We start from the raw sequence: 24186 nt of genomic DNA on the forward strand, positions 1-24186 counted from the left end.
AGCTTTACTGCTGTTTCAAGTTGTTCTTGTGACTGGACACCCTTGTGACCAGGCAGAAACACTGTACAACAGTGATGAGGCAACTTTACAGAAAATCAGGCAACATTTGGTAATATAAACACCTGATCTATTAATCATAATGGAAGATTAACATCTGTGCAGGAAGAAAAGCAGCTGTTCAGTGAGCACCAAAATCTGAGGCATGCAGTGCAGTACCAAGGTGCTTTTGTACCTGTGGCTGGCCAGATTGGCCAGCATCTTGTGGGGGTGTGGCCAATATGGGGAGCCGATTTTTGCTGTTTGAACAGTTGGATGAAACTGGCTCAGATTATTTCCATGAATGCCACTGGGATCCTCATTAAAGGGACTCACCTAAGGGAAAAGACAGAAATCTGGGAATGCAGGCTATAGGAGAAAAAGTGAAAGGAAGATAAGACAAGTGTTGGACTTCAGGGCCCCTTCAAGGAGATTGAACTTAAAACCTCTGGACAAGAATTACCAGACCCTTATCACCCCCCACCATCTCATCGTAATGCCTCCTCCCCAGGCTTGAGCAACCTGGCCTACTCCTTCCTACCTCCTACTAGAAAAGGTATGTAACCCACTCCTTACCCTGCCCCTATAGGGGTTTTATAAGCCCCCCAACCAACCAGAAATTGTATGGTAAGACCCCTCTTTTCCCAACCAAACTGCAGGTCAGCAGGTGTATCATAAGACCTCTCCTTTCCCTGGGTTATAAAAACAGACATGACCACATGCCCAAGTTGGCTTTCCCTGATCATCAGGAAGTCATCCCACTGCCCTAGCAGCATCTCATCTCAATAAACTCTTCTTTCTCTTCACCTCACTATGCTGGGAAATTCTTTTTTCTGACCCACGTGCACAGACCATGACAAAGAGGTAAACAGAGAATGACAGCTCCTGCTTTGTGGAGATTCTTGGGTGGTTTCTGGGCCTCCTTTAGATCCTGAGCTACTCTTTTGTACCACATCCTTTCTCCTCATTCAAAATGGCACCACATAAAAAGCCAATGGATTGCACCCACATGGTGTGGTCCAGGTGGTTTGCTCCAGGATTTCATTCTTGGCTCTCTCTCTCTGGTCCAGATACAACCCAAAGACCTTTTGGCTTGACCTGCACAGTATTTTTTTTTCTCCCTGTTTTTGCCCTACTCACTTGCCTTGAAAGGTGACTCTTGCAGGCTCCCTTGGTGTTGGCTGATGTGTGGGTTTGGTGAACAGAAGACAGCAGCAGAACATTGAAGAGAAGAAGTCACGGTGCTTCTCTCTTACTTATTCCTTCCTTCAGTGCTGTGTCTCCAGCAATAGCCTGGCTTCAGCCAGCAGTCCCTCCTCCAGCACTCCAGCTCCTAGCAGGCTCTGGTTATTTCTTTTCCTTTGGCTTCAGCCCCATCGGCCTGTAATGCTTCCCACCCACTGCATTGTTGCCGGCCCATGAAGCCTCAGCATTGTTCATTCTCTTGGGCTAACCAGCCTTTGCTAGAAGGCTATACTTTTGAAATCATCTGGAGTAATACTGCTTCCTTCTGAAACCCTGACGTTATAGTCGCTATCTCCTAAAATTGGGAAAATACTGCAAGAAAATCAGAAGATATGATAATACCAGGCCGTATTACCACAAAACAATTGTTTAGAGCAGAACAACAATTACACCTTTTAGACTTGTGCTTCCCATATTTTAGAGTGCCTGAGTATCAGTTGGGAATCCTGTTAACATGAATATTGGGTATAGTAGCCCTGGGGCTGGGACTGAGATTCTGCATTTCTAACAAGCTTTTAGTAATGTCAGTGTGGAGAGTCCATGGGCCACATTTGGGGTAGCAGGATTTTACATGGGACTTAGTCTTCCAAATTTGCCATGCTCATTTAGATGACTCATTTGTACAGTATTTTTTCTTTCTCCACCAGTCCCCACTCATTTATGATACTAGTCTGCCTGGCAGTCTTAGCTTTACTTATTCATTTGGGTTGATTTCATTTACTCTGATGGTCTCAACTGTACCTTGAGCTCAGACTTTTCTCTTGATCCTCAGATGGCTAATACCCCACACCACCCAGAAACATTAATCTCAGAAAGACATCCCCTTTCACCTACCCACATTTTGAATGGCTCACACTTCTGCTGTTTCTATCTCCTATAAATCTTTCCTACTCATCAGTGTTTGCTATTGCCATTTGCATTTCTACTGCCCCCAATCAGGTTCTTAATATCCCTGCCTGTTAGGACCACCTAACTGGTTCCCCATCTTTAGGTCTTGTGCTATCCAACCCATTCCTCACACAAGCAGATTGATTTTCTAAGAAGCAAACTGAAAGTTGCTCTACTTGGTGTCTCACACAATATATAAGGTGAGATAAAGGCTTTAATACTCTCACTGCTATTTACCTAGGCAGCCACTCTCCTCTTAGTTGTTGTTGGCATCCAGTTGTGGCATTTATTTTTTTAAAAAAATTTTTATTATAGTTGATTTACAATGTGCTGTCAATTTCTGCTGTACAACAAAGCGACAAGTTTTATATATATACATAAATATAAATAAATATACACATACATACATTCTTTTTCTTACATTATCCTCCACCATGTTTCATTACAAGTAATTAGATATAGTTCCCTGTGCTATATAGCAGGATTTCATTGCTTATCCACCCCAAGTGCATTAGTTTCCATCTATTAACCCAAGATCTCAGTCCACGCCACTTCCTCCCCATACCCCTTGGCATCCACAAGTCTGTTCTCCATGACCATGAGGTTTTCTTTCTTTATTTCTTTTTTTGCTTGTTTGTTTTGTTTTGTTTTTCTGTAGATAGGTTTGGTTTTATGCTCCAAGAGCATCAGCCAACTTATACAGACTTTCAGGTACTCAAGTCTTTATCCCTGCTGTTTCTTCTCCACTATCTGTTGGTCCCTATAAACACACCTAACTGCTTTTCTCTCTTGGAGAAGGTCTTCAAGCCAGAAACCATGTCTTTCTTTTTTGTATCTCTAGCATCAAGCCTAGATGGTCTTCAACAAGTGTCAATTGAATGAATATATCATTTAAAATAGGAAATTAATGTTTAGTGATGTATTCACTCAGATACTTTATTTCAATTTGTACACTGAGATTTATTTTAAATGTTGTTAGATGTAGAAGAAAACTGTAATATTTATCCTGATGTTTCTGACAGTAGTGAAGTTATTTTTAAGGAAAGGAGGTGATGATATTCACCTTGGCTCTCAATTTAGCCTTTATTAAAGATTAACTGGTTGTCGCCCTTGGGTCTGTGCTTGGAACCTGCCAATGAGGGTGAGACACAGTGTGTCCAATATCAGCCCTAATTTGAATTGACTCTGTACTGGACTGAGCAAGAATGCAATTTTACTTTGTTTCATTTTCTTAAACTACAACACAGGAAATTTATATCTGGAAGGATCTGCTCTTGGGCAGATAAATTGTCTGGAAGTATTTATTGAGCATAGTAGGATGAATCAGGCTACCAAGTTTCAGTGTTTACAGATGAAAATAACAATTACAGGAGTAGAGTGATGGAGGGAGTAGGTGGGGCGATTTGTGATGCGTGGAGATTACTAACTCTTAGAGGTGACAACCAAAGATGTTAGGGACTCTGTGTCCCTGATAGTCCTTAACAGTCCTAGACATGGACTCTAGGAAAGTCACTCCATCACTCTATGCTTAAGCTTCCTCATTTGTGAAAGGGAGGAAATAAAGGACCTACTTTCATAAGCTGCCATGAGCATGCAATGAGATGATAAGCGTAAAGCACTTAAATGAGATAATAAGTATGAAAACTGTTGGCCATCAATATAGTGAATACTGTCCAGTAATTACACTAAGTATCTTGTTGATTCTGGAATAAAAAGGAAGCATTAGTTCTCTTTTATTAGAGTGATTTGATTTTTAAAAATTACTCCATAGTCATTTCCTCAGTGATTTCTCTTATCCCCAAGAACCACAATGAAGCACCTTTGACTTTAGAAGAATCCAAAAGAGTCTAAGATGTAATGTTTCTCCACCTGAAAGCCTCATAGTGTTCTGTCTTGTACTGTGCTCTAATGGTTTCTCCTATTACTGAAATGATCATCAGCATAGTAAATATTTTGTAATGCTGTTTATAAAACCCAGATAATTATGCTACAAGGCACTTTGTAGTTTAATAAGCATTTTTCTCATACACTGTCTAATTTGTTTCTAACATAACTCTAGTGGAGCTGGCTTTACTATCTTTATTTATTTATTTACTTATCTACTTTTTTAGGGGTGTACCTGCAGCATATGGAAGTTCCTGGGTCAAATAAGAACCACAGCTGCCAGCCTACACCACAGCCAAAGCATCTGCGATCCAAGCCACGTGTGGGACCTACACCCATGCCAGATCCCGAACCCACTGAGCAAGGCCAGGGATTGAACCTGCATCCTCATGAATACGAATTAGGTTAGTAACCAGCTAAGCCACAACAGGAACTCCTTGGCTTTACTATTTTCATTTTGTGCATAAGAGATCAAAAATTCAGAGAAACTCCATGACCAACTTAAGGTTACCAAATTGCCAGATGGTAGGTCAGAACTCAAACTTTGATCTTCTTACTTCAAATTCCATGTCATTATACAACATGGTGTTCTCCCAACTTGCAAAAGATTGGTTCAGCAGAGCATTTGTGGAATCTTCTATGGGTAGATGGTATTTTGGCTGTGAGATTGCTGATTTCCTTTTGAGGCCATAGACCAGTTTTGTAGTGTTCTCTCTATTGGTCTATAGTTGTTTCACTTTCTATATGAAATTATTGTATTTACTTCATCCCTGGTGAGTCCACAGAAAAAAACCCAAATGTGAAATACAGTTTACTTTTTTCCCTTGTAATAGTATATCATATTACAAATTTAAAATAAATAAGGGCTTTGCTTCCTGTAGAGAGCCTTCCCTGAGCAGCCTCCTACCCATAGCTGTGGTTCCTCAGCTCCTGCAGAAGAACTATCGACAAATACCAACAAATACGCTTCCTCTTCCTTATAGGCACTACATTTCCCAGCCTCCCTTGCAGTTGTTATGGTCACATGGCCACAGTGGGCCTGGCCCAAAACTATGCACCTAGAGTTAGTTGCTCCAGGGTTTTTTCTCTTTCTGTGGTTCCATACACAAAGACAAGGCAGCAAGGGAAGTCATGAGATGAAGTTGGCAAATTCACTATTTGGCAGGATCCTTAGTCTCTGAATCATGACTTGAAAAGGAGTTTCTGGCTGATTAGAAATACCTGGTTTGGACTTTGCATGCTTGAGGTACCAACTCTCTCTTTTTTTTTTTTTTTTTTTTTTTTTTTTTTTTTTTTTTTTTTTTGTCTTTTTGCTATTTCTTGGGCCACTCCTACGGCATATGGAGTTTCCCAGGCTAGGGGTCGAATCGGAGCCGTAGCCACAGGCCTATGCTAGAGCCACAGCAATGTGGGATCCGAGACACATTTGCAACCTACACCACAGCTCACGGCAATGCCGGATCGTCAACCCACTGAGCAAGGGCAGGGACCGAACCCACAGCCTCATGGTTCCTAGTCGGATTCGTCAACCACTGCACCATGACGGGAACTCCAAGGTACCAACTCTTATTCCCGTATTTTGCCTATGCTAACACTCTGTATACTCAGGTACAAATACTTCTCTTTCTTTCCCATTAAGCTTGCAGCTCCTTGGGAGATCCTAATATACTACCTAGTGTATAGTTACTCCTTAATAAATGTTTCTGAATTAATAATTGAACGAATGCATAAAAACACATTAGAGACAGAAAACAGAGAACACATCAGATGGAATATTTCCAATTAAATTGTCATATTTGAAGTTCAAAACTAGCTTAACTTAAACATTCCAGCTTTCACAGATTACCTTGTTAATTACTCTCTTTAGAGATTTGTTTTTCTTTTGGAGTTTCCTGGTGGTCCATTGGTTACGACTCACCACTTTCACTGCTATGGCCCAGGTTCAATCCCTGGTCTGGTAATCATATTTTGGTAGACCAAGATATATGTTTACTGTTTGAGGCATTTGTCTTATTTTATTCTGGATAATTGTCTTGGATGTTCTGGATAATTTTCTCTGGGATAACTCAGTTTTGTCCCCAATTTACTAATATATCACAAACTTTAATATGTAAATGACAATGCTGCAATCCTTTATTGACTTTTCTGGGTGATCTCTCTTGTGTTCAGTAGAAAGATAGTTACTAGTTTCCCACAGAAGCTAGATAACTCTCCTAAGGCTACTACTTTTAACTAGTTTGATTCGTGATCTTACATTACAAGAGGTCATGGTCAGTGAGATAAACCTATAAGCCAAATATTAAGCAACTCCTTTTCAGTAGCCAGTAATCAAATTTCAAAGCCCAAACTATGAAAACTTAGTGTTCACCCATTAGTTATATAAAGTAGTCTAATAAAAAGGCATAATATTGACTCCTAGAATGAACCACCCCTTGTATAATTATATGGGACTATAAAAGTGGGTGCAACCTATTTACTGTGTAAGAAAAGGATCAGCTCTCTACTTAGATATCTATGCGTGTGTAACATCAGAAACAGGATGTCAATCTCCATGAATAAAGGTAAGCATAATTTTTATTCAATATCTTGTTATGTTCATATTTTAAAGGATAATGCATATATTTTAGGTGTTATATGAGTCCAGGTGTCTGTTATAAAAATTAACATAATAGTTATTTCTATTTGAAAGGCTCATTTGTGTTTCAGTTGTCAGAAATATAAGTTCTCATTCTATTTTATTTATTTATTTTATTTTATTTTCCCACTGTACAGCAAGGGGATCAAGTTATCCTTACATGTATACATTTTTTTCCCCACCCTTTGTTCTGTTGCAACATGAGTATCTAGACATAATTCTCAATGCTACTCAGCAGGATCTCCTTCTAAATCTATTCTAAGTTCTCATTTTATATTTGATGTTACTTGGTTTCAATCTGTCTTAGTTCCCAATATGAATTAGATGAAATAAAATATTTATTTTTACATAGAATTTTATTTGAATTGTTTGAGCTCCGCTTATCCAAAATTCACCAAGAGGCTTACGAATTAGGAACCTATAAAGTTTTTTTTCTTCATAGACTGAGAGAAGTTAATATAGCCATGAAACAATAAACAAGGATATCTCTATATATTGAAGACAGACTTTGAACTACAGATATTATTTTTATTAAGTGCTTGAGAGAAATTCAATAAAACATTTTCACATATTAATTTAGAATATACTTGTGCTCAAAAGTTTCCATATATAATAAAGTTATTAAGGTAAATAGCAGAGGTGTTTTTCTTTGTATTTTTACTGCCCCAGTCTATAGTGATCTTGGTATAAATTAATTAAATGTATAGGAAACAAAGTTGTACCATAGAGGCTTTTTATAATCAGTGGAGAGATTCAATTGTACTTTTGATCCTATAAAGTAATACTACTACCATGAGAAATCTTCGAGTATCTCACTCACTGGCAGATACCATGGAAATATATTTTAAATCTTGGCTGTTACTTCAATAGTGAGAAATAAAAATTCACAACTTAAAAATCAATTCCACCATCTGATTAAGTTATGGGATACAATTTTTAGGAATTGAATACAAATAAAATAAATTTATATTCCTTAACTTTATTCTTAAGTTTCAAATACTATTTGCCATAATACAATTGACTCAGGATTTTCTTGGTCTAGGGGGCAACTTAATTAGCTTTGTTTAATGTCTCACCAAAAGAGACAATCTTTTGCATTTTTATTAATTGTTCCAATAATCTATCTAGACCATGGTTGCCAAGGGCCCCAGAATGGTGGTGGTTTGGACACTGTGTGTCTATCATTTGGTCCTTTGGGAAGGAGATAGGGCAGAATCTGCTTCAGGTTTCTCTGGATCAAAGTGTACTGCATTTCTCTGATGCCCTGGTTGCAAAGAGCATTTCATAGACATCTACAGTAGTATGTGTGTGTGCGTGTACACACACTTACACATGCACGGGTGTGTATAATTGATCTATGTATCTGTATGAAGGAAAACTTTCCATCTAGGAGCCAGTTGTCACTACACTAATGACACAGCCCAGTGAATAATAGAATCACATGAACATTAGCGTCTCCCCCTTCTTCCCAGACCCAATCTTTTTCCAATGTAACTTAACTATTTCAAGGTGTGCTATATAGAAAATGTCTCCTTTCCATAAAACTTGACAGAAACAAGAGATAATTTTTTTTGTCTTTTTTTTTTTTAATGGCCACATCTGCATCATGTGGAAGTTCCCGGGATGGGGTCGAATTGGAACTGCAGCTGCCAGCCTATGCCACAGCCACAGCAACTCCATATCCAAGCTGTCTGTGACCTTGATCATAGCTCATGGCAACACCAGACCTTTAACCCACTGAGTAGGCCAGGGATGGAACCCTCATCCTCATGGATACTGTTACCCCTTAGCCACAATGGGAACTCCAAGAGAATTTTGTTTTTAATTACAGAGAAAATAAAAGAAAATGATTGGATTAAGATAGTTGTCTGAGCACACGTCTACCTTCCTTCCCATCTGAGATCCTTTGGAAGAAAAAAACTGTTTATAGTAAGGAGAAAATCCAAACTGAAGTAGGAAAACAAAAAGCAATACCACTAACAGTTTGGAAATGTTAAAGAATTCTGTAATGATGGGAGGCAGACAAGACCAGACCTATGGAGATAAAAATAAAGGAAAAGGAGTTCCCATTGTGGCACAGTGGTTAATGAATCTGACTAGGAACCATGAGGTTGTGGGTTCAATCCCTGCCCTTGCTCAGTGGGTTAAGGATCCAGCGTTGCCGTGAGCTGTGGTGTAGGTTGCAGACGTGGCTCGGATCCCGCATTGCTGTGGCTGTGGCGTAGGCCGGTGGCTATGGCTCTGATTCAACCCCTAGCCTGGGAATCTCCATATGCCCCGGAAGCGGCCCTAGAAAAGGCAAAAAGACTAAATAAATAAATAAATAAAAAGGAAAAGACGTGTTAAAGGTAGGCAAAAGTATACTGTGATGGGAAGAATGATGGAAGAGGCAGTGACCACAGGAACACAGAGCTGGTCTTCAAGCATCCCCTACAGTGGTTATTATCTGCGGTCAGATTGAGGTTGGTTGGCATCCCTTCTCTCTCTGATTTGTTCTAAGCAGCAGGCAGCAATGGTGTTTGCTGTGTGCTAAAGCAGGGTGTGTGGAATAGACCCCTGAGGCAGGGCAATGGTCCAGGAGGACAGGAGCTGCCACGCCCAGAAGGGAAATTGAGGTACAGTCCTCCTAGTGGCACATATGGCCCCTCCTGCACGGTCATCAGAGACTGACTTTGGGGAATAGAAGAGGCAAGTGAAGAGAGAGATCCAATAAAAAAAATGAGTAGACAGGGGTTATTCGACATTGGAAAGAAAGTAACATTATAAGGAGAAAATGAGGTTAACAGGACAAGCCGATCTGGATTTTAGAATGAAATACAATAAAAATGTGAGAATATATTTCATTTACAGAGATGCAATCAGAGATTTTGAAATAAAAAAAAGTCTCTATGAAATTAAAATACTTGACAGAGGGACATAGATGATGAGCAAAAGAGTGAACTGGAAGATCAAGTTAAAGAAGTTCCCCATAATATAGTGTAAATGAACAAAGAAGTGAAAAAGAAATATGATAGTAAGCTTAAGATTTCCATGAGGGGAAAATAGATTGGGAAATTTGCACATGTACCCAGAAAAAATCAAAGAGAAAGAAGGTTTATAAACATCTATACACCCAGCTAGAAATAGACACTCAGCATCAATTCCTCCTTCTTTTGCCAGTAGTACTCTAATTTCTCTCAGGGTGATGGAAAATATCCTTTTCCCCATTCCCAGTCTATGCAATTTGGGCAAAGTTGTTTGGAGCTGACTCCATGAGGGTAGGTAGCTCAGCTCTAGATAATCATATCACTGTTTTTCCTGCCATGGTGACTGACTAAACGATGGAATTCATAACTCAATGAATGGCTTGAATTATGAATGAGCCAGTGGCATATCATGAAATTCTGTAGAGCTGGTAGAAAATTCAGTGATCATACTGATGGTCATAAACCTGGAAGATTTCAGCCAGGTGCTGCTTTATGTGAACCTTCGAATGGGTAGAGGAATTTCTCTTTATTAATGAAAAAAGAGGTAGGAGGAAAGAGAAACAGCTTTGATGACACTGAGTTCCAGATTGATCTATTTTACATAGGATGACGTTACCGCAGGCCTTTTTAGTTCTGTGAGCCAGTTAATTCCACTGTTGGTTAAGCCAGTTTTGGTTGTGTCTTTCTATTATTTGCCATGAAAAGATGCCTAACCTTGTAGAAATAAATGATGATATTACATTACATGGAAGAAAATTTCCCAAAGCCAAAGAAATTTGCTAGATTAGAAGTAAACATCGAGTTCAGAACAAGGTAAACAAAAGAAATCCAGGAGTTCCCGTCGTGGCTCAGTGGTTAACGAATCTGACTAGGAACCATGGGGTTGCGGGTTCATTCCCTGGCCTTGCTCAGTGGGTTAAGGATCCAGTGTTGCCGTGAGCTGTGGTGTGGGTCACAGACATGGCTTGGATCCCGAGTTGCTGTGGCTCTGGCATAGGCTGGAGGCTACAGCTCCGATTAGACCCCTAGCCTGGGAACCTCCATATGCCACAGGAGTGGCCCTAGAAAAGGCAAAAAAAAACCCCAAAAAACAAACAAACAAAAAAAGAAATCCCCATAATGGTGGAGTTGCATAATGGTGAAATTTCATAACATCAAAATAAGATAAAACTCCTAAAATATTGTAGAGAAAAAATTTAAAAATTTACCAAGAAGTGAGTGAGAAACAGATTGACACAAGATACTTCATCCTGGAGTTCCTGTTGTGGCTTAGCAGGTTACAAAGCTGACTAGTATCCATGAGGATATGGATTTGATCCCTGGGTGGGTTAAGGATCTGGCATTGCTATGGTCTGCGGTGTTTGTCACAGATGCAGCTTGGATCATGTGTTGCTGTGGCTATGGTGTAGGCTGTCAGTTGCAGCTCCAAATTGACCCCTAATCTGGGAATTTCCATATGCCACAGGTGCAGCCATAAAAAAAGCAAAAAAAAAAAAAAAGATACTTCATCCTTAAAAATAAATGATAAAAGGGAACAATAAAGTCTTCAGATTTCTTAGGGAAAATAAATTTAGAAGAGTTTTTTTTTTATCTATTTAAACTATCATCAATAGGAAGCCAAAATAAAAATAGAAGTTTTGGACATTTAGCGACCTAGAAATTTTACAACCAACTTCTCTTCAACAAATTCTTCGTCTCCAAATGAATTATTTATATATGGAATACAGAAAAAGATCATAAGAATCTAAGAAAAAGAATGATAATGTTGTGAGAAACAACAATGTAAAATACAACAACAATACAATTTACAATTGTCTAAATATTTTATAAAGTTTAGTTTTTGAAAACCTAAGAAAATAAAGCACTGGATATATATATGAGAGGGGCAATCAGGAAGAGAGAAATGTAAGTATGCTAAGCTTGTTATATTGTAAATGAGAAGCTAAAAACAACAATTAACTTTTGAAATTGACAAAAATTTTGTGTGAGGAACAACAATAAAATATTTTGATGACTTCCCATCAGAAACAAAGAGGTCAGGAGGCAGTTAATAACACTGAAAGTGCTTTTCAAAAAGTGTTTAATAACATTAAGAAGATGTGGTACCTATACACAATGGAGTAGTACTCAGCCATAAAAAAGGACAAACTAATGTCATCTGCAGCAACTTGTATGGAACTAGAGATCCTCATACTGAGTGAAGCAAATCAGAAAGAGAAAGACAGACACCATATGATATCACTTATATGTGGAATCTAAAATATAGCACAAATGATCTATCTGCAAAACAGAAGTAGATCATGGAGATGGAGAACAGACTTGTATTTGCCAGGGGGGAGAGGGAGGGAGTGGGATGGATTGGGAGTCTGGGGTTAGTAGATGAAAAATGTTACATTTGGAGTGGATGGGCAATGGGATCCTGCTGTGTAGCACAGGGAACTACCCAGTCACTTGTGATGGATCAGAATGGAGAATAATGTGAGAAAAATAATGTATACATAAGTATAATTGAGTCACTTTTCTGTAAAGCAGAAATTAGCAGAATATTGTAAATCAACTATGATTTAAAAATAAAAAATAAAACTTATATCTAGCAAAAGTATTTCTTAACTTTTTTTTTCAAGCAGAACTGCCTTATAAGAAATCCTAAAGGAAGTCCTTTTGATTGAAAGGAAATGATACGGGATAATAACTCAAATCTACAGGAAAAAATAAGAAGCACTGGATATGGTAAATATTACAACACTGTATTTTGAAATGTAAAACATAGATACAGGATATATGCATAACTGTATTACATATGACAATAATAGTATAAAGGAGGCAGAAGAAATGAAGATGTATTGGAGCAAAGTTGTTACAGTTTACAGGAATTAAATAACTATTAACCTGATGTAGCTTGAAGATGAACATTATAATCGCTACACTAACAAAAAAACTTATAAAAAATGTACCAATGAATTAAAATCATTTGCTAAAAGAATTGTTGAACACACAATAAGCCAGCAGTTGAGGAACAGAATGGCAGAAAAGTATATAAGATGTAGAAAACAAATATCAAAATGTCAGTATCATAGCAGCAATTACATTAAATATCAATGACTAAACACTGGAATTAAAAGGCAGAGAATGTCAATTTGGATAAAAAAACAGGCTCTAACTCTATACTATGTATAAGAAATTTAAATTAAATACACAAATAAGTTAAAAGTAAAAGGAGAGAAAAAGGTCTACTAGGTAAACCACAAACCTAATCAGTATGGAGTAGTTTTCTCAGACAAAGTAGATTTTAACAAAAGAAATATCATAGAAGACAAATAAAGAAATTTCTTAATAATGAGGGAAAATATAACAGAATAGCAATAATTACAAATATGCACACACCTAAGAACAGATGCCCACCCAAAATGAAATAAATCTTGAACAAAATTGAGATGATAAATCAACAATTTAACAGTTATAGTTGGAGATTTTAATGCACTTCTCTCAGCAACTGACAGAAGAATAAACAGAAAATCTAAGAAAACAGAACACTTGAAGAACACTACTAACCAAATGGACCTAAAAACATTCAGAAACTTTACCAAATAACAGTGGAATACACATTTCATTTAAGTGTCTGTGAAACAATTTCTAGGAGACCACATGCCAGCTATAAAACACCTTTCAATAAGTCTACATTTGAATTTTGATGGATTGAAATTATATAAAGTATGTGCTCTGACTACAACCAGATTGTCAACAATAGCAGAAAGAAATCTGGGGAAACCCCCAATTTTGGAAATTAAACACACACTTCCAAAAAACTTGTGAATTAAAGAAGAAACCACGAATGTAAACACAATAAGTCCAAGTTTATGGGCTGCAGCTAATTCAATGCTTAGAAAATATTTTGAGCTTTAAATGCTTATATTAGAAGGAAGAAAGACCTAAAATCAATAACCTTAAGATTACATATCAAGGAAGTAGAAAGAGAAGAGTAAATCAAACCCAACGTGATTAAAAAGAAAGATAAATCCAAAAAAAATTGCAAACAATGAAACCAACTGTAGTAAGACAATAGAGAAAAATAAAATTTTGTTCTTTGAAATGATCAAGAAAATTGATAAACTATTTGTTAATAAAGACAGATGACACAAATTATTAAAAATCAGCAAGGAAAGAGGGAATGTTATTACAGACCCTACAAAAACTAAAATACAAGAGAAACTTAAGAACAACTTTATGGAAAGAAATAGGCAACTTAGACACATTTTTCAAAAGACACAAATCACTGGAGTTTACTCAAGCAAAAATATAAAATCAAGAGATCTATAAAAAATAGGAAGAGGAAATTGGTAATTAATATATCCCCAGAAAGAAAACAAAAACCCGAATAGACACAAAGGGCTGCACTGGTGAATTTTATCAAACATGAGAGAAATAATTCTAATATTATAAAAACTACTTAGAAAATAAAGGCACATTTCTCAACTCCTTCAATGAGGTCGCTATTGCACTAATATCAAAGCCATACAAAGACAAGACAACACACACACACACAAACTACAAAAGGATATTCTTCATAAACATAAACATATAAATCTTTAATGAAACAGTAACAAATTGAATCCAGCAACATATGAAAGGTTAATTTAATAACAGAAAATCAATTAACATAAAATAATAGAATAAAGAGGAAAAGCATGTGGTTATCTCAATAGTTGTAGAGAAAGCATCAGATAAAATTCAACACTTGTTCATGAAAAGGTCTCAATAAAGTAAGCACAGAGGAGACGTTCCACAACCTGATAATAGGCAACCATGAAAATCCTACTATGAACGTCATACTCAGTGGTAAAAAAGAATGATCTCCCCTTAAGATTGGGAACAAGGCAATGATGTCCATTCTGTGGACTTCTATTCAACAATGTCCTGGAGCTTCTATCCAGTGCATTAAAATGGAAAAAAAGAAGTTAAAGGCACACAGTTGAGAAAGGAAGAAGCAAACTGTCTTCATAGTATAAAACATGATATTATATGTATAAATTTCGAAGGAATCTGTAAAAAAAAAAAAACACTACTAAGGTTCATGAGCAAGATTAACAAGTTTATGGGAACAAGAGTAATATAAAAAATCAATTGTGGAGTTCCCGTCGTGGCGCAGTGGTTAACGAACCCGACTAGGAACCGTGAGGTTGCGGGTTCGGTCCCTGGCCTTGCTCAGTGGGTTAACGATCCGGTGTTGCCTTGAGCTGTGGTGTAGGTTGCAGATGCGGCTCGGATCCAGCGTTGCTGTAGCTCTGGCATAGGCCGGTGGCTATAGCTCCGATTCGACCCCTAGCCTGGGAACCTCCATATGCTGCGAGAACGGCCCAAGAAAATGGCAAAAAGACAAAAATAAATAAATAAATAAAATAAAAAATCAATTGTATTTCTATACATTAACAACAGACATCTGAAAGTAAAATTTAAAAAAAACAATTCCATTCAAAATACATTAAAACTAGTAAAATATTTAGAACTACATTTAACAAGAAAGATGTGTGACCTTCACATAGAAAACTATAACACCCTGCTGAAAAAATCAAGAAAGATCTATATGAATGGAGAAAAATACCATGTTTACTGATTAGACGACAATAAGATGGCACTTCTCACCAAATTGATCTGTAGATTCAGTGCAATTCCTATCAAAATAGTCACAAGCTCTTCCATGGAAATTGACGAGCTGATCCTAAAATTTATACTGCAAAGGACTTAGCCAAAATAGAATAGCCAATAGAATACTGCAAAGAATAGCCAAAATAATTTAGAAAAAAAGAACAAATTTGGAGGACTTACATGATCTCAGTTCGAAATTTACCACAAAGCTACAACGTTAAGATGCTATGGTGGAGTTCCTGTCATGGTGTAGTGGTTAACGAATCCGACTGGTTGCGGGTTCGATCCCTGCCCTTGCTCAGTGGGTTAAGGATCCGGTGTTGCCGTGACCTGTGGTGTAGGTCGCAGGAGCGGCTCAAGAAAAAGGCAAAAAGACAAAAAAAAAAAAAAAAAAAAAAAAGACTCTATGGTATCGGCTTAAACCCAGATATATCTCTCAATAGAATAGAATAGGTAATCCAGAAACAAACTCATATTTATGGTCAATTGATTTTTTTATATAATGATATTTATTTATTTTCTATTGTACCTGGTTCACAGTGTTCTGTCAATTTTCTACTATCAATTGATTTTTGACAAAAGTTCCAAGGCAATTCTATGAAGAAAGTATAGTTTTTTTCAGTAAATGTTAATAATTGGCTATCCACATGAAATAAAAAGGAACTTAGAATGCTACCTCACACCATACACAAAAATTACCTCAAAATGAATCTTTTTAAAAGCTGAAATCATAAACCTTCTAGAAGAAAATACTGAAGAGAATCTTTTTCTTTTCCCTTTTAGGGCCTCACCTGCAGCATATGGAAGTTCCCAGGCTAGGGGTCCAATTGGAGCTGCAGCTGCCAGCCTAATGCCATAGCCACAGCAATGCTAGAGCCTAGATCCCAGCCATGTCTGTGAACTACTATGGCTCAGGGCAACACCAGGTCCTTAACCCACTGAGCAGGGCCAGGGATCGAACCCACATTGTCATGAATATTAGTCAGATTCATTACCACTGAGCCACAACAGGAACTCCCAAGAATCTTTTTAATTTTAGTGGGCAAACATTTCTATATATGGCACACAGAGCACAGTCTATAAAATGAACAAATTAGATTTTTATCAACATTCAAAAATTTTGCTTTTCAACAGACAGCATTAAGAAAATAGAAGAGTCTAAGATAATGTATGCAAATCACTTATCTGATAAAAAGACTTATATCCAGGAAAAAAGAACTCTTACAGCTCAATAATAATAAGACAAATAATTCAAATTTAAAAAGAGGCTAGAGTCCCATTGTGGCTCAGCGGAAATGAATCCAACTAGGAACCATGAGGTTGTGGGTTTGATCCCTGGCCTTGCTCAGTGGGTTAATGATCTGGCGTTGCTGTGAGCTGTGGTGTAGGCTAGCAGCTATAGCTCCAATTCGATCCCTAGCCTGGGAACTTCCGTATGCTGCAGGTGCAGCCCTAAAAAGCAAAATAAATAAATAAATAAATAAAAACAGGCAAAGAATTTAATACACATTTCATGAAAAAGACATAGGAATGGCTAATAGGGAATGAAAGTATGGACAACATCCATTAGTCATTAGGGAAATGCTAATTAAAACCACAATGAGATAACACTCTATACCCACTAAAATGCATATAATAAAAAAGATTGCCAATCCTGGGTTTTGGTGAGAATGTGGAAAAAACTGGAATTTTCATGGAAAATGGCACAGCTACTTTGGAAAATAGTTTGGGGGTTTCATACAAACACATGGTTACCATATGACTCAGCAACTCATTACTAGGCATTTAACCAAGAGAAATGAAAACATGTGTCCACAAAGAGATGTCTATGATAAAGCTCATAGCAGCATTATTTATTATTAAATATTATCAAATATTATTAATATTAAATATTATTAAAAATTAGAAACGATCGAAAGGTTCATCAACTGGTAAACAAAGAAAATAAGGCACAGTCATCCCTCAGTATCTGCGGATGATTGGTTCCAGGACCCAGGCAGAAACCAAAATCCAGGGATGCTCAAGTCCCTTGGATAAAATGACATAGTATTTGCATATAACCAATGCACATCCTTGCACACACTTTAAATCATCTGTAGATTACTTATAATACAAAATACACGGTAAATGCTATGTGAACAGTTGCCAGTGAACAGTAAACTCAAGTTTTGCTTTTTGAGACTTCCTGGAATTTTTTTTTTTTTGGTGTTTTTAGCTTGGATTAGTTTAATCCTGGAATGCTGAATGCATGGATATAGAGGGGCTGTGCATTCATATAATGGAATACTACCGAGCAATAAAAATGAAGAAACTATGGATGCACACTCCAACATGGGTTATTCTCAAGGGCATTATACTAATCAAAGGAAGCAAGGTACAAAAGACTATACAGTGTAGGACTCCCTGTATCTGAAATTTCTAGAAAAAGCAAAATTATAAAGACAGAGAACAAATGGAAGGTTGTTTAGGGCTGGGGTGGGATGTGAATAACTGCATTTGGGCACAAGGAAATTTTTTGAATTGTATTTTTGACCCCTGAAACAGACTCCTCTTTATTCTCTTTTTGTGTTAGTGACCCCTTTCAGCTAAACAGAAGGAAAGCAATTGATCAACGTAATTGACCATCACAAATAAAAAGTCTTCATAGTCCTCTGAGGCATTTCCTTTTTTAAATGAGAGCCTGCATCCACAGGCTCTCAGGCAGTACAATGCCGGGCAGACAGCAGTGACTGGAGGTTATTTTCTTTCCCTGTTGTTTCTAAATTCTCTTCTTTCTTGGTTCTCCCCATACATTACCTGCTTCAACTAAGTAATAGTAAGGTCGTGTTGACTTAAAAAAATGCACAACCTGAAAGTTGAGAGTTAAGTTTTATTTGGGGCAAAAGTAGGACTTAAGCCCAGGAGACAACATCTTGGGTAGCACTGAGAACCTGCTGGAGGAGGTGAGGGAGGAGCTAGAATGTGTAGGAGTTTTTGCAACCAAGGGCAGGGAGCAGGAACAAAAGAGGCCTGGGCTCACTTTACATTCCTTTGATGTGCACCTCCACCATCAGGGCCAGTATCCTGAGTTTTCACAGCCTGCTGGACTCACCAGCTCTCACCCTTGGAGGTGACTGCATTCGCCTATGACCGTGACAATTGACATTCTTTGTTTCAGCCTTAACTACAGAGGCAGTATTTCAGATAGCTCTGAAATACCACCCAAAGGGGAAAGGGGAGATATCAGGATTGATAAATGTGAGGGGGAGGTGTATGCAGCCATGCAGGCATTTTACAAAAGTTTGTGGCTGATCTGAAGGTCACCACCAGTCACCAGGAGCAGACATCACCATGAAGGATTTTAGTGTTTTTCTAGATATGAGGAGATGCAAGATTTGGGCACATAAAATCTTCTCCTAAGAATATCTGACTATCTGAAGACCTATGCTTCCGGTTTTCCCAGAGCACAGAGTGCCTCACTCCTGATTTTCACCCCGAACTCTGCTCAGGGGGGGCTGCAGGTCGGCAGCTGCAGTGGCTCATGATTTAATCCATGTAGAGGCTGATGGCAAGTGCCAGACTTCAGTTGCCAGTGGGCAACGGATCTTTGTTCTGTACTCCCTGAACACAGAGGCTGATGGGAAAACTGCAGGTGATCAAGTTGAACACCATATCCTTTCCCGGTCTTTCAAAGGTTCACTCCCAGGGGTCATTGACCAGTGATAACTTCTTCAATATTATCCTTCCAAGGCATTCCATTCAAAGGGTGGAACAAATGACAACCTGCCATCACTCCTGGAAGATTTAAGGGGAAGCTCTTCAGTGTTTCACAGACTCATCCAGCTACTTCCCTGGCTCTGAAGTTCAGCTCAGTGAAGCCCGCAGGGCAGGCAATCTGCAACCTTTTATTTAGTGGCTCTACCAGGTCCTGGATCCTTGTGGTTCTTGTATCAGATGGTGGAGATTGCAGGTGATTATAACAATCGCTTTAAAGGAGCACACAGGTTATGCAAACAAAAGACTGTCAAAAGCTAAACTCTAGCCTGTGCAAAGAGTAATCAGCTTTGTAAGGAAGCTTGTTGCTTTCTAACCTTGTATCAGAAACAATGGCAACAGTTTCTGAGGCTCTACCTTCTATAGGTAAAGGTAGGATTAGCCTCTGTCATAGAGAGTAGACATCTACTCCACAACTACACCTATGCTGTTGATTAATAAACGCAGCACAGGCCCAGGAAGATAAGACTTTCAAACAGAGCTGAGGGTAAACAAGCAGATAACAGTCATTATGACTTTCTATCTAATCCAACAATCATTTCATTAGGCATTCTGAAACACCAACCCCTGAAGAAATTACTATTGTTAGGCACTGGAAATGGGACCAGAAGTTCAAAGGAACTTCATGTAATCACTCAAACCAGTACCAGGATTTAATCATTCTTCCTTTTCTTTTGGAAAAAGACGTTTTTCTAAAAACCTTATTTTCAAATCAGAGCCTTCTACGGAGTTCCCTGGTGGCAGAGCAGGTTGAAGATCCCAGGGTTGTCACTGCTATAGCTGGGTTGGGTCTTTGGCCCGCGAATTTTCTCATGCGCAGACTAGGCAAAAAACAAAACAAAACAAACAAACCAAAAAAAAAACCCTTATACAATGATGTAGACATGGGAAACTGAGGCTTAGTGGCTTTCAGCTGGAAAAAAATTAAACAGAAATCTTTCCAGGGTACCCAGTTATTCTCTGTCATTCTCTCCCTCGCCCCTTTCCTTTCGCTCCCGTCTTCTCTCTCGGATTACCCGGCAGGGGTGGGGGAGGCACTTAACGTTTTTATTATTAAAGATTCCAGATTGGCTGGACTCACGGTGGTGACCTGACCCCCTTGGAGCAGGCGACTCAGGGCGCTGTGGCAGCTGCAGCCGGAACATGCAACTCCCGAGCCTGGGACGGACGCGGGGCCGTCCACTGGACGCGCGAGTACACCGCGTTCGCGTCCCCACCCTTGCCCGCGCCCCTCCTGCTTCCTGAGCTACAAGTAGCCTGGGCGGGACAGCTCCAGGCAGAAGTTCTTCGGGCTTCACGCAAAGCAAGCTTTTCTCCTCCCAGGAACCGCCAGGCGCGGAGCGCAGCGCGATCGGGACCCTGACACCCGCGGCGCGCGCGACCCCACGGTCCCCGCCGCGCCCCGCGCCCGCTCAACCTGCCCTGCGCTCTGTCGCCCCAGGTGCCTGCGCCCGTGGAGAGCAGCTGCAGCAGGTGGCGTCCGGGGTGTGGTCAATGAGGAGTAGCCTGAGGAAGATGCTGCGCCCGGGGGAGAAGAAAGAACCCCCGGGCGTTGTCTACCAGGGCGTGGAGGACGACATGGAAGACTCCAAGGACTCCTTTAAGGTACCCGAGGCTTCGGCGATCGGGAGGCGCTCGATGTGCGGGGGGGGGGGGTCGGCTTTACTTAACTTTGCCCTCCTTCACTCCAGGTTTCCAAGTGGGCAGCACTCGGGTGGGAGGACGCGGCGGGGTGAGGGCTGCTTGCTTCGGGGTGTGAGTGCAGTCCAAGACCGGACCTTCTCAGGATGTGGGGAGCCCGGAGACTGCGCTATTCAGGCGCCCACGCGGTGCGGTGTCTGCTTTATCATTTCCCTGTGCCTTCTTTTTCGGCTTGCTCTTGAGGGTGATGGGAGGTGGCAGTTTGGAGATCTACCCCCAAAGTATCCTTGGCGTTTGGCAGAATCAGCAGACTGCCTAAAAGAGGACAATTTGGGAGCGTGTACCTTCCCGCTTGACCCTTTTCTAGATTTTACTTAGAACCAAACAGCTAGGTGGCTATATCTGGATGGCTGTTCAAGAAGTGTTTGAGGATTTAGAAGCATGCTTGTCTCTTTGAGTGAAACACTGAAACCGACCAAAGAAGTGTTTTGCGGGGCCAGAGATTTCTCCAGGGGATGGGGGAGTCGGACTTTGGGGGAGGAGACCCTTCGAAGCTGGGTAAGTGGTCTTCTGGGAGCTCCAAGGGCAAAGATGAAGAGTCTATTTCCTTCGTGGTCCCTGGGTCACTCTGACCTAAAGGCAGCATCAGCCACCCCTCCTCCTCATCGCTGCCAGATAGCGAGGTCTGAAAGTGGAGGCTGTTGGCTGCTCAGAAAACCGGATTTCCTCACGTTGTCAACAGAAGGGAGGATCTCTTTTTAAACGTTAAAGTAGAATTAAAAGTGTTTCTCCAATCCCACCACAGATCTCTTTCTACAGTGGAACCGTGTTAACGTTTCCTCTTGTATTCTCCAGAAGGGAAAAATGCTTATACAAATACACACACGTTGATGTATATATATGTATACATATATATGAAATATATTTTTAAATTTAATTTTTAATCAAACATTTTATTAAATAATTAATAAAAATTAATTTTTAATTTTAATGTACAAGGTATGAAGTCACAGATTTGCACTTGGATTTACTCATGAACCGTACTTTAGAATACTTTTTAAATCAGCACTTGGAGATGTAGCTCACTCTTTTTAGCAGCTTTATGATATTCCCTTGTATGAATGTGTCCTACTTTATTTGATGGGTCCTGCAGCGTGGACACTTCAATGGTGGTGGTTTTGTTTTGTTTTTACACAAGATGGAGTGTGAGTTAGATGTGGCTTCCACCGTCTATCCACGGCGCCTTGGTGAGCATATTGGAGTCCTAGCGGGATCAAGAGTTCAGTACAGTGTTGATTTTGGTAGATATAGCCAAACTGCTAACTAGTTGCATGAATTGACACTGTTTCCAAGCATGCGTGTGAGTCAGGCATGCACAGTAAATCCCATAAAGCAACATACCAGGCCTCCCAAGTCGAATCTATTTGCACATCTGGATTAAACACTGACTTCTTTCCTCCTTCTTAATATCAGTATATTGACCATGGTCTTTGGCTTAATAAAAAGAATGGAGGTTATGAGTGGATATCAAACACTAGGATAATGCCTTTGGAATTAACAGAAAGGGCCAGGAAAAAATTTAAATTCTGAAAATCACACCAGAAATACTTCTTTTGTTTACTGATATGGTTGTTTATTTGCTAGAGATGTTAGTGAAGGAATTCTATAGCACGAAGTCTCAAACTTAGTTTTCCTCATGTTTTTGTTTAATTGTCTTTATTTGATTTTATTGCTCAAGTCCAGCAGGAGGGCTTTATGTTATGTGGCTTTTAGTAGCTACAGAAGAGCTTGTAGATTGAGGGATTTATATATTTTATTTTATTACCTGCAATAACTCCAGACAATCCTGTGGGAGTCTCAGCAGTGAGACTAATTACAAATCAATACATAGAAGACCCTGGAGAGTTCTGAACTCTAGGGATGTCCTTCGTAGGAAGATATGCTATATAGCATTTTCTCCAGCACACACACACTATCTCAGGAATAACCAAGAAAATTGAAGGATGGCAGAAACCTTACAAGATTAGAAACATGGAAAAGGAACCATCTGACTGATGCCTTTAACCTTGTCCAATGACTTTCCTTCAAGGGAGTTAAGATTTTAGCATTTGATCTCTCATTTGTTATAATCTCTCATTGGATTATATCGTTTCCCTCCTTTTTGCTCTATTACTGATTATATGTATTTCATTAAAGCAGCCTCCAATGGTTGTATTTGATATTTCCATTTTAAAGGGCTCAGTTAGAATTAGCTTCTTTAAAAGTGATCTAGTCTGTCATGTTCTGAATGTAGTCATATAGTTCAGAATTCGAAAGAATCTGAAGTGACCCTACAACAGTAGAAAACTGTATTGACTGAATGTATAATAATTTAGCTAAATGACAGCCTTGACTGACTTTTGGAACTTTCTTCAAAGAAGTATCTTCAAAGACTGGTTTAACATGTTATGCACTATATTCAGACTGCTTCACACATCTGATGAGCTTGCATAAAGTACTTAGAGGCTCTCTTGTCACTGTGGACTCAGCAGTGCCTCATAAGTCTCTGAACCTAGTCCTTGCTCTCAAGAGTGTGTAATTACATTTGTGTTGACAGCCTAGCACTGAGCCTGAAAATTGCTCTTCCTTGTACTGTGGAGGCGGACAGTAGAATCCCTTTATTATCACTGGAAGAACTTATCAAATTCAAGTGCAAAAATACTCCTAAATCAATTTAGGTAAACATTTTCTTTGATGGGGTAAGACATTGAGAAGGAACCTATTTCTGTAAGAAGCTCATTTTTAATTTATTGCTGAATATGTGTAAATTTGGAAATGGATGGGATACCCATTGTTACATCCTACATTCACTAAGGCTCTATGTACCTTACATAGAATTTTATAGTTGAAAAGTGACACATCTTTGTTTAAGGGACTATCACAGAAGAGTGATTTCTTAGGTACTATTTTGTGATTACCCAGCAAGAACTAAAGTTCAAAATTTTAAGAGATTTTTCTTTATTTCAACCTGATATTTACTGAGTGAATTCCTATATGCTCAATTCTTCATTAACTATATTAAAATACATTCAGTACTTTAATACTTCTTTTTTTTTCTTGTCTTTATAGGGCCGCATCCATGGCATATGGAGGTTCCCAGGCTAGAGGTCTAATTGGAGCTGTAGCCATTGGCCTACACCAGAGCCACAGCAATGCCAGATCCGAGCCACATCTGTGACCTACACCACAGCTTACCACAATGCCAGATCCTTAACCCACTGATCAAGGCCAGGGATCGAACCTGTGTCCTCATGGATACTAGTCAGATTGTTTCCACTGAGCCGTGACAGGAACTCCCACTTCATTTTATTTAATGATAGCTTTTTTTGGGCTGTGCCCACAGCATGTGGAAATTCCCTGGTCAAGGATTGAACCCATGCCACAGCAGCAACTTGAGCTGCTGCGGTGATAACACTGGATCCTTAGCCTGCTGCACCGCCAAGGAACTCCATGATG

At 39.2% G+C, this 24186-nt stretch overlaps 1 protein-coding gene across 3 annotated transcripts in view; it reads left to right on the forward strand.

Moving 5' to 3' along the window:
- The window catches only part of TRPA1 (transient receptor potential cation channel subfamily A member 1), a 65113-nt gene continuing 46542 nt past the window's right edge, over positions 5616-24186 (forward strand). The window contains exons 1-3 of one of the 3 annotated variants that reach the window (XM_021089237.1): positions 5616-6614; positions 12279-12384; positions 20492-20655. In XM_021089237.1, coding sequence (XP_020944896.1) covers positions 12330-12384; positions 20492-20655 — 219 coding nt within the window. In that variant the 5' untranslated portion in view covers positions 5616-6614; positions 12279-12329. The remainder of the gene's footprint in view (positions 6615-12278; positions 12385-20491; positions 20656-24186) is intronic. The other 2 variants (XM_001926115.4, XM_021089238.1) reach the window with 2 other exon arrangements.

The sequence above is a fragment of the Sus scrofa genome, chromosome 4 (assembly GCF_000003025.6).
Source record: "Sus scrofa isolate TJ Tabasco breed Duroc chromosome 4, Sscrofa11.1, whole genome shotgun sequence".
In the NCBI taxonomy this organism is placed as follows: domain Eukaryota; kingdom Metazoa; phylum Chordata; class Mammalia; order Artiodactyla; family Suidae; genus Sus; species Sus scrofa.